The sequence below is a fragment of the Heterocephalus glaber genome, unplaced genomic scaffold (assembly GCF_053883595.1).
Source record: "Heterocephalus glaber isolate CG9 unplaced genomic scaffold, H.glaber_assembly_v1.0 deba00001744, whole genome shotgun sequence".
NCBI lineage: Eukaryota > Metazoa > Chordata > Mammalia > Rodentia > Bathyergidae > Heterocephalus > Heterocephalus glaber.
In genome coordinates this window covers 5,224,541-5,234,444 of record NW_028258450.1, presented here as the reverse complement: position 1 = coordinate 5,234,444, position 9,904 = coordinate 5,224,541, and the positions used below count along the sequence as shown (strand labels likewise).

Here is a 9,904-nt window from a genome sequence, read left to right as displayed (position 1 = left end):
TCGGAGTAGCCCCACCCCAGCTCTACTGGGGGTAAGTGAGGGCAGGTTCAAAGGCCAGTCCCCATGCAGCCTGGCCGACCCCAGCCCCAGGTGGGGGAATAAGGGGGAGAGGCTCCCCGAAAATCCGACCCCTCCCCCCACCTCCAGCTGGCCCCAGCCCCCACCCAGTTTCCTCCTTGCCCCTGAGGTTCAACGTGTGGCACTTACCTCCCCGGGCTCACACACACACACACGTTGTGGGGGATTTGGTTTTTGTTTTTTAAAAAACACATATATAAAAAAAAAAGATATATCAGAAACAGAGGGAGAAGAGACATTGCTAATGTCAGGTGTTGGCAGGGAGGGGGACAGACGATGGAGGAGGGTGGGGCAGCAGAGAAATGAGAGAGGGCAGTGGGAAGGCAGAGGCCAGAGGTACTCACAGTGCATGTCCCGCTCATGCTCGTACTCGATGAAGGCGTAGCCACGGGGCTTTCCCGAGCGCTTGCTGTAGACCATGTGTATCTGCAGAAAGGGGCCAGGTGAGCACACCCCCATGTCCCAGGCCTTCAGACCTGCCCTCTGTGCCTCAAGAACTCCCAGTGACTAATGCTCTATCTCTAATGATGAAAGCAACAGACACAGAACCAGAGGGGCACAGAGGGGCTGCCTAGAGAAAAGGACACAAACTAAATCAGGGATGAAGAGTGAGGCATCTTGCAAGTGCAGGAGGAGTCACTCCAAGGAGCAGGCCACAAGAGTCACTTCAGTGGGGACAGAAGGTAGTCTGATGGTGGGGCTCCTGGAGAGGTGTGGCCGCAAAGATGGACAGGCAACCAGGGCTCCCAGGTGTTCCCAATGAAAGGCTGAGTATGGACTCAGGAACTGAGAAGGATGCTGAGCAAAAAAGGGTCAATGTGGGACAAGACACTTGGAGCTAGGGTTAAAGCGAAGGAGTTCTGAATGCAATGGGCAGGGAGCTCCAGGGCAAAACAAAGGGTGCTGTAGACACACCCCACATGCACAAGGTAGAAAGAAGGCCAGCGAGCCCGAAGCACCACAGGAGGGATCTTACTGCTGGGATGCCAGCAAGGGAAGGACGTTGGGCAGAGGTGCACAAGCGACCTAGGCAACAGAAGGCCAAAGGGCAAAGGACCTGGAGGCCCCAGTTGGAGAATCTGAACCTCTGTCCCATGTGCTAGGGAGCCATGGAAGACCATGATCAGAGGTGACAGGGTCCTCTCTGGATGTCAGACCCCTCTGGGACCATGTGGAGGATGGACTAACACGATGGTCTACACAGGACTCTTGGGATAGAGGGTGAGGATGAACCAGAAAGACATCAGGGAAATGAAGAAATCTGAATCCCCAAAGGTGAGCCACCTGTCCATTCACATCACTACCCTGAGATGTCTGCCCTGAACTCACCCTGTCCTAGGACTTGATTGCTACAACCCTGTGGCCTCTGAAATCCAACTGAGATTCTAAACTGAGTAGAAGTGGGATCATAGAAAACCCGTCAAAGGCCAGAAACACCAGGGAACCCAGTGCTATGAGAGCCAGTGCCAGGGGGACATCAGCAGAGCCCACTCATCTAGCACCAGGCTCAGCAGCTCCACGTGGCCCACTGTGCCTTCCACATTAACAGCCAGATAATATGGAAACTAATGTGCTTGCCAGTGTATCAATAAAAAGGCATTTACAAAAAGTTAAAAGTGTGTAGTTTGCCAACCTGCTCTGTCAACTAAGAGTCATTCCTTACTTCTCGTTTTCCTTCTACTACTGAGGCTGCATGAAAGGACAGAAATCCTGCAATGAGGGTGCTACCCCTACCCTCCCCCTGTACCCCGCCTCCCCGCTCCAATACTCCTACCATGACCCACTTACTCTTTTGATGGGTCCATACACTTCAAACTCTCTCCGAAGCTTGGATTCTGTTGTGTCATAGTTCTACAAGGAGACAGTTCCAAAGTGAAAGGGAGAAGAAAGCTATCTTGAAGCCTTTGAGCAGTCCCCAGATAAGCCTATGGTCCTGTGAGACCCAGGCACTTGGCAGGTGGGGGTTCTGGGACTGGGACTGCAGACTCACCACTCTGGCCACAAAGAGAGTCTTGAAGGCATCGCCCTGAGCATTGGGATCATTGTGTGGATCCCCTGTGTAGGAAGAAGATACTCCATAAGATTTCTGAACCCAGTGGTACCAAGACAGATACAGACACATGGGCAGAGGCCACAGAGACAAAGACAGAATTGTGGGAGGCCCCCACTAGAGGAAAACAGCTGGTGACCTGGCACATCCATCTGGTTTCCCTGAAACAACAGCCTTCACTGAAATGATTTATCACGATTAAGCTGACGGAATGAGCTGACTTCAAGGTGAAAGGATGTGGCAGGCCTGAGTGGCAGCCTGAATGCCTTTTCAGTCCTATGTACTCTATGGGTCCCTCCCCTCCCAAGTGCAGCAAGCCCAACTGGAGAGGCAGCCTCATCAGGAGGGCTGAGCTCCCTCTCTCCCTCCCTGCCTCCCCTCCCTCAAGCAGCACCGCACTGCCACCTATTGGACACAGGCTGTAACTACAATCTAGGGGATCCGGAGATCAAGCAACCCCAGAATGTTGGGGTTACTAGTGTGCCCACCAAAATAAAACAATTTTAGAGATTTGGATGTGTAGCCCAGCATGTGAGAGACCCTGGCTTCAATCCCCAGAACTACCAAGAAAGAAATTCCTGGCAGGTCACGGTAGAGCACTCTGGGAAGCTGAGGCAGGCAAGAGGATCACCAAGTTCAAGCACAGACTGGCCAAAGTTAGCGAGACCCTACCTCAAAAAAATAGTTTAAAAAAATGGGTTGGGAGTATAGTTCAGTGCAAAGACCCAGGTTCAATCCCCAGTACTGAAAAAGACAAAAATAAAGAGACTAGAGCTCCCTAATGTTGCCCACGCTGGGCTCAAACTTGCAATCCTCCTGCTTCAGCCTGAGTTGTTGGGATTACCAGTGACTTTTAAGAATTTCTTAAAAACCAGCAGTCTAAGGTCAAATTTAAGGAAGTAACTACCTGGCAATAACTGATGAAAACTTTCAAACACAAACTATCTTGGGGTGTACAGTATTCCCTATAGCCCCAACTTCCTTGCTATACCACACCCTTTTGTGTTGCCCTTTTCCGCGCCCAGGTCTCTCAAACTGAATTGGCTCACTCTCATTCATCCAACAAGTATTTATTAAGCATCCATTATGTACCTAGTACTTCTGCAGGTGCTGGGGATTTGGCAGTAAACAACAAAGCTCTCTTCCCTCAGGGAGCTCATACACTAATGCAGGGAGTAAACAAGATAAATGAATTCATATAATCACATTAGATGAGTTCATAAAGATGGGGACACAGCAGATTCTAAATGGGAAAAATTAGGCAAGGCCTCATTGAGCTGGGCACATGCGTCTGAAGATGCAAAGGTGTCACAGCAGCAGTAGGCAATGCACCCCCCAGCGTCACACAGTAGTGGTGTCACAGTTACTGTCCAGTGAATGCTGTGTTGGGAGCGGGTGAACTGGGGCCAAAGGACAACTGAGCTTCCTGAAGGGTGGCTACACTGTGCCAAGGAGATAAAAGGAGAAAACTCCCCAAGAACACTCCACTAGGTGCCTGTAATTCTTGCTTACCCAAGGGGTCAAAGAGTGTGAGTAAAGGTAAAGCATGTGCCACAAGTCAACAGTACCCAAATATCTGAAGGAACATATTACCCTAAAGAGGGTGACAAAGAACTCTCGGGGTCCACTGGTCAGTGTGTTGTGTGCATGCACACTGCACCCCAAAGTGCTAGCAATGCTACCTGTAAGAATTCCTTAGAGCTAGGAATGGAGGGTGCACACCTGTAGTCCCAGCACTCAGGAGACTGAGGCAGGGTGATCGCCATGAGTTCAAGGCCAGCCTTAACTACACAGTAAGACCCTGTCTCAAAAAAAAAGGGACAGGGGCTGGGGATTTAGCTCAGTGGTTCTGCTGCCTGCCTCACAAGCACAAGGTCCCAAGTACCAAAAAAAAAAAAAAGGGACAACTTGGGCTGGGGATAGTCATGCCTGTCTATAAATTCCAGCCACCCAGAAGGCTGAGGCAGGACCACCACATGTTCAAGGCCTGCTTGGGCAACTTAAGAGACCTTGTGTCTCAGAGTGAAAAAATTAAAAAGGGCTAGGGATATAGCTCAGTGATAAAACTGCCCCAGCTTCAAGCTCCAGTACAAAACAAGCCTCCATTTTTTTTTTTTTTAATTCTTAAAAATGTGAGTAACAACCCCTACTCCCCTTGGAAGCTGTGAGATATCACTAATGAAGCATATCACGTACTCAGCAACAGAGCGAGGTGCCCTTAAACAGGGCTGTCAATCGTGACAAGGTACAGCAAGCGTCTACAGTTAAGAAGCTCTAGGGACAGAGAACCCCTGCTGTGCTTGATCCATTCTCTCCTACTCCTACCTATTCTGGAGAAGTTGAAACAGCTGTGGAAGTAAGGCTAATGAACTCCCACAAACCAGCATCAATTACAAACATGTGGCCAAACTTTGATTCCCCCTCTACCTTACTCCATTCCCACTGGATTTCTTTAAATCAAACCCCAAATGTATTACTCTGACCTTAACACAGATTCCCAAAGAAATAATAACATAGTGCCATTATTATTAAAATATTAACACTCATTTCTTAAGCTCATCTAAGATCCAGCACTCAAAACTCCTCAATTGAACTGTTCAAAACAGCACTTTTTTTTTTGGTACCGGGGATCGAACTCGGGTCCTTGCGTTTGCGAGGCAGGCGGTGGAACCACTGAGCTAAATCCCCGGCCCTGAAAACAGCATTTTTATAAAAATTCATTTAAATTGGGATCCAGCCAATCCCCGAGTATCATTTATTTGAGGTGCCAGTGTGTCATTTGACCTTTTAATCCTTTTCCTTGTCATTTGTTAAACTGGATCATAAGTTTATCCTGTGCAATCTCCCACATTTTCAATTTGGTGTGATTCTAGTCTGGATAGGTAGGGAAGGGACTGGGCTTTATCGCAAGGGGAAAAGGAAGCTGATAGAGATAGCACAGTACTTGAGAAAGCCCAGCAATGAGGCTGAGGCAGGAGGACAGCCACAAGTTCAAGTCCAGCCTGGACTACACAGTGAGTTTAAGGCCAGACTGAGACCCTGTCTCAAAAAAAACAAAGCAAGCCAGCAGTGAACCTGGGATGGGTACACAGGTAAATCAGGTAGACCACTACTGGATGACCCATAGACATGAGGAGAAAAGCCAGGTTTGTGACATGTACGTAGTATCAGGGACAGGTCTTGGTGACAGGCAGGGGAAAAGTTAAATGAAGGTATTAAAGTGGAGCCAGGGATGTAGCTCAGTGATACAGTGCTTGCCTAACACATGTAAGGCCCTCGGCTCTATGCCCAGCACTACAACAAACTAGGATTAAAGTGACATCAAGGTCATGACTCACATATCTGGACACCCATGTCCTGGAGAAGAAACAACCAAAAGAAACTAGGTTAGTTGGGAGGAGAAATCTCAATGGTGGTTTGAAGATGTCTGAGGCTTCCTAGAAAGGGCATCAAGACATCTGTGGAGAGCATGCTCACATGGCTCCCAGCTCAGGCATTTGCATTAAGCACCCTAAGGAAAACAGCTGCTCCAGAGGAAGGGTGCAGAAGGAAGTGATTCACCACAGCTTCACAGGTATAGGAGCCAAACCAACAACCTCTTACCATCAAGTCTTCACCCTAACCAAGGGCCACAGGAAGTTGGTATCTTGGCCCTCTTGTGAGTTTAACGAATGGTTTTATACCTGGAATCGACTCTATCCCTCCCTACCCAGAAGGAACCAACTCACTGGCTCACTCACACCTCACTGCCTCAGCTTGAGACTGAGATGGATTGTGGCAGGACCTCAAGTGCACTGCAGAAGGGGCCAAAGCACCAGGGGTCTCTCTTCCTGCCTGCCTTTGCTTCATGTTCTCCCACTTAAAAGCTCAGAGCAAATGCAATGCGTGGCGTGTGTGTGTGTGTGTGTGTGTGTGTGTGTGTGGGGGGGGGGGGGATACTAAATGAGTGAACAACCCCACTTTCTCTGAAACAGGCCTTGAAGGAGCAGGGTCCTGGAAACAGAACATAAGAGAGTTTGAGGGAAAAGAGAGATAGATGGAGGAAGGAGAGACTTACACATTTTTAGCTCTGTCTCCACTTCCTGCTGTCGCCTCTCAATCTTTTCTCGTCTCTGTCAGGAAAAAAAGGAGGTAGAAGAGTGAGTGCAGACAGAAGGGCCATGATGGCAGGGAACATCTGGAGAATGAAGCTAAAAAGACTCAGGGTCAGGAGGCAAGCCAACATACCTTCCTCTCCATGCGCTCCTCCCGGGTTTCAGCACGAGTTGGAGGAGGGGCATCTCGAGGGTCCTGGGAATAAGACAGATGACAGGGAAGCACTAGGGGACATCCATCAAGGAAATAAGAATCTCAGTGCCCTCACCAACACACACCCATCTACACAAACACTAACAGTCTCTAGGCTCTAGTGGAGGTAAGAATGGCACAGATTAAAGCATGACCCATGGCCCAGAGCTGCCCACAAACTGCTGCTGGTCTGTGACAAGTACAGAAACCAGAACCATTCAAAAATTTCTACAGCAATTAGACTGACTTATGCCCAATGACCTTAATAAAAATTTGGTCTTGGGGCCGGGGACGTAGCTCAGCAGCATAACACCTGCCTGGCAACTTGGAGGCCCTGAGTTTGATTTCCAGTACCAAAAAAAAAAAAATGGTCTTATTGTGTGGATCTTAAAAAAAGGGGGCGGGGGCTGGGGATTTAGCTCAGTGGTGGTGCCGCCTGCCTCAAAAGTGCAAGGTCCTGAGTTCAATTTCTGGTACCAACAAAACAAAACCCAGGCATGATGGTGCACACCTGTAATCCCAGCACTCAGGAAGCTGAGGCAGGAAAATCACTGAGTTTGGGGCCAACCTGGGCTACATAGTGAGTTCAAGGCCAGCCTGAACTACATATCAAGACCCTGTCTCAAAAAAATAACACCCCAAAAAAAGAAAAATGAAAAGAATTCTACTGTATTTAACAAAAGCATCCATCTACAATGGGTTGCAAATATTTGTCCTTCACCACAGACAATCTGAGAAGCGCTAGCATAAATGACAGAGCTTAATGACACAGTACCAAAGGTCCTCCTCTCTCATATTTAGAGAGTGCAGGGCTTCTCATGGCCTCAGGGATATTTCACAAAGAACAAAGTGCTAGAGGGCATGATGGGAACCCTTTTGTGCAAGTACCATAGGCATTAGCATGACCTGATTGCACAGGGCTCTGAAGCAGACCATTGGACACACTCTGCAGGCTAAGGCAGATCTGAAAGGTCCCACCCACAACACAGTAAATAGTAACTGGCATACGATCTGCATCATCAGAGGTGCCACTGGCCCATACCCATTAAACCCATTTAAGTGTCTAATAAACCTGAGTAAAGAGCCACCTTTTTATTAACTATTAAATTCCACTCTGCTACTCCAATTTCTTCACCTCCAGCTGCCTTCCTCCCTAATGCTATATGGCTCCTTATGACTCCTGGCTGTAGGTTGTTTATTCACATATAACCTGCAGGTAGAGGTGAAATCCCCAAGCTCACAACTCAAGAACAGGATGCATAGGGGCCAGGGATTTAGCTCAGCGGTTTCGCTGCCTGCTGCGCAAGTGCAAGAACCCGAGTTTGATCCCCGGCACCATAAAAAAAGAACAGGATGCATAGCCTTTAGGAATATCATCCCATTAATGATATAAAAATGGAGACAGGGGAGGGGAGAGGGATGGGGAAAAAAGAATCAAGATATATTACATACAAATTCCCTATGATGAATATGATCATTATTTGTATCTAAAATGTACCAATAAAATTAATTTTAAAAAATGGAGTCAGGCATGTGGCACATACCTGTAGTCCCAGCACTCTGAGACAATACTCTGAGACAGGAGTATTACAAGTTTGAGCCCAGCCTGGACAACTTAACAAGACCTTGTCTCAAAATAAAAAATAAAAGGGCTGGGGGTTTAGCTCAGTGGCACCGCACCTGCCTCACAAGCGCAGGGTCCTGAGTTCAATCCAAAAAAAATAAATAAAAACAAAAAGGGCTAGGGATATAACTCAGTGTAGAGGCTCTGGGTTCAATCCTCAGTAACAAGAGGGAAAAAAAGGACATAAGACTTGAAGGTCACAACAGATGCTAAATGGCTTGGGCCAAGGACTACCAGACTGACTCCAAGGTCCCAGTTCTACTTACTGGATTTTCAAACACAAAAAACCCTCAAGAAATGCATTATCAACCTCATTTAAGATAGGAAACTGAGGATCCGAAAAAATAAGTCACCTGTCTAAGTCACACATCTAGAAATGGCCAGAAGATGGACTGACCAATAGTCTCCTGCCTTCCAGAACCAAACCACTCGTTGTCTACTCAGTTAACTCACCTCAAACTCTCGGATGTATGGCGCAATGCCACAGTAAGGTTGATTGTGGTGCTTTTCATGTGGCAGTTTCTCCAGCGGTGGTAGGTATGGGATAGGGTCACGGGGGGCAAAGAGAGCTAGAAGGTTGGGCGGCAGGAACTGGGTCATCTTGCCAAACCTAAGAGCAGAAGCCGGACAACCTTATATTAGAGTAGATCAGTAGAGATGCCTTCCTGTTACGATCTGACTTGCAAAAAAAGGAAAACGAGAGAAAACGAGCTCTGTAATGGTCTACAGTAGGGAGCAAGAGGTAAATCAGAATGAAAAAGCAAGCTCTTGGCGGGAGCAGGAAACAAAGGCTAAAAAAAGGAAACAAAGACTTGAAAGGGGTTATTGAGTAGTAAAATCTCAAGAATCCAGAGCCAGGATACTGGGGCTGAGAGGCTCCCCGAAGGCCTGGGGGGCTCAACCAGCTCCAGGAGAGAAGCCCAGAGCAGACGTGGCTGTGGGTCTCGCACCTTGGAGAACAAATGATAGGCAGGGGTCGAAAGGGCTGGGGGCAGGAAGGGTGCGAGCAGGAGTCAGGAAGAGCGAATCCGCAAGCCAGGGGCTTGTGGGTAATAAACTGAAAATGCGAAAAGGATTCTGGGTAAGAGTCCAGGACGCCACAGAAAGAAAAAAGAGCAACACCGCAAGGGCCTGTGGGTAGCGGCCCGCGGGTGGGGGGAGCAAACGCTGAGGGGTGAGGGCTGGAGCGGCCGGTGGCCCCTGGGCGAGGAGAGCAGAAAGGTGGCTGAGGCGGAGACGCGGGAAGGGGACCTGGCCTCAGGGAAGTCGGCTGGGGCCCATCGCAGGGGCTTGTGGGTAGCGGCCCTGTTCCCCGTAAGGCCACTTGGTCATACCCGCCGCGCGGCGCCCTCCTCGGCCTGGCGTTGGTCCTGGGGCTCGCGGCAGTTGCGGCGGCCCCTCAGCGAGGAGGACTCCTTTTTCGTCTTCCACTCCCGCGGCGTACGCTTTGGTTTTCCTCAGTCAGCTGCCTAGCGCGGGAACCAGGCCACCGCTCACCGACCCGCGCGGCCTCCGATCGCGACGGGAACAGGGGTGGGGCCAAGCCTGAAATCCCTCCGCCGTCCACACTGCGCAGGTGCCTGCCAAGTCAAGCACACCCACACACTGAGACCTAGCTCTGAAGCAAGCACGGCGCATGCGTAAAATCACTACCTCGCTTTCGGATTCCTGAAATTTGCCCTAGCCGTCGAGCGGCGGCATTATGCATGCGCTGCCGCATCAAGTTCTCTGTCTCTTTCTGTCTCTCTCTGTCTCTCTCCCGCTCTCTCCCTCTCTCTCCCTCTCTCCACTTCACTATGCAATCTCCAGCCAGCTACTTGTGTCCTCGAGTCTCCTTCTGTTGCTCCGCCCCGTTTCCCTTACAC

At 49.3% G+C, this 9,904-nt stretch overlaps 1 protein-coding gene across 4 annotated transcripts in view; it reads right to left on the bottom strand.

Annotated features, from left to right (window-relative positions):
• Snrnp70 (small nuclear ribonucleoprotein U1 subunit 70) overlaps nucleotides 1-9,904 on the bottom strand; it is a 15,438-nt gene extending 5,534 nt beyond the window's left edge. For 2 of the 4 annotated variants that reach the window (XM_021246168.2, XM_087200457.1), the window contains exons 1-7: nucleotides 8,990-9,113; nucleotides 8,493-8,649; nucleotides 6,356-6,418; nucleotides 6,186-6,240; nucleotides 2,069-2,133; nucleotides 1,867-1,929; nucleotides 423-504 (exon numbers count right to left, since the gene is read on the bottom strand). In XM_021246168.2, coding sequence (XP_021101827.2) covers nucleotides 423-504; nucleotides 1,867-1,929; nucleotides 2,069-2,133; nucleotides 6,186-6,240; nucleotides 6,356-6,418; nucleotides 8,493-8,639 — 475 coding nt within the window. In that variant the 5' untranslated portion in view covers nucleotides 8,640-8,649; nucleotides 8,990-9,113. Of the gene's footprint in view, nucleotides 1-422; nucleotides 505-1,866; nucleotides 1,930-2,068; nucleotides 2,134-6,185; nucleotides 6,241-6,355; nucleotides 6,419-8,492; nucleotides 8,650-8,989; nucleotides 9,114-9,373 lie in introns of those variants that run through there. The other 2 variants (XM_004866960.4, XM_013066336.3) reach the window with 2 other exon arrangements.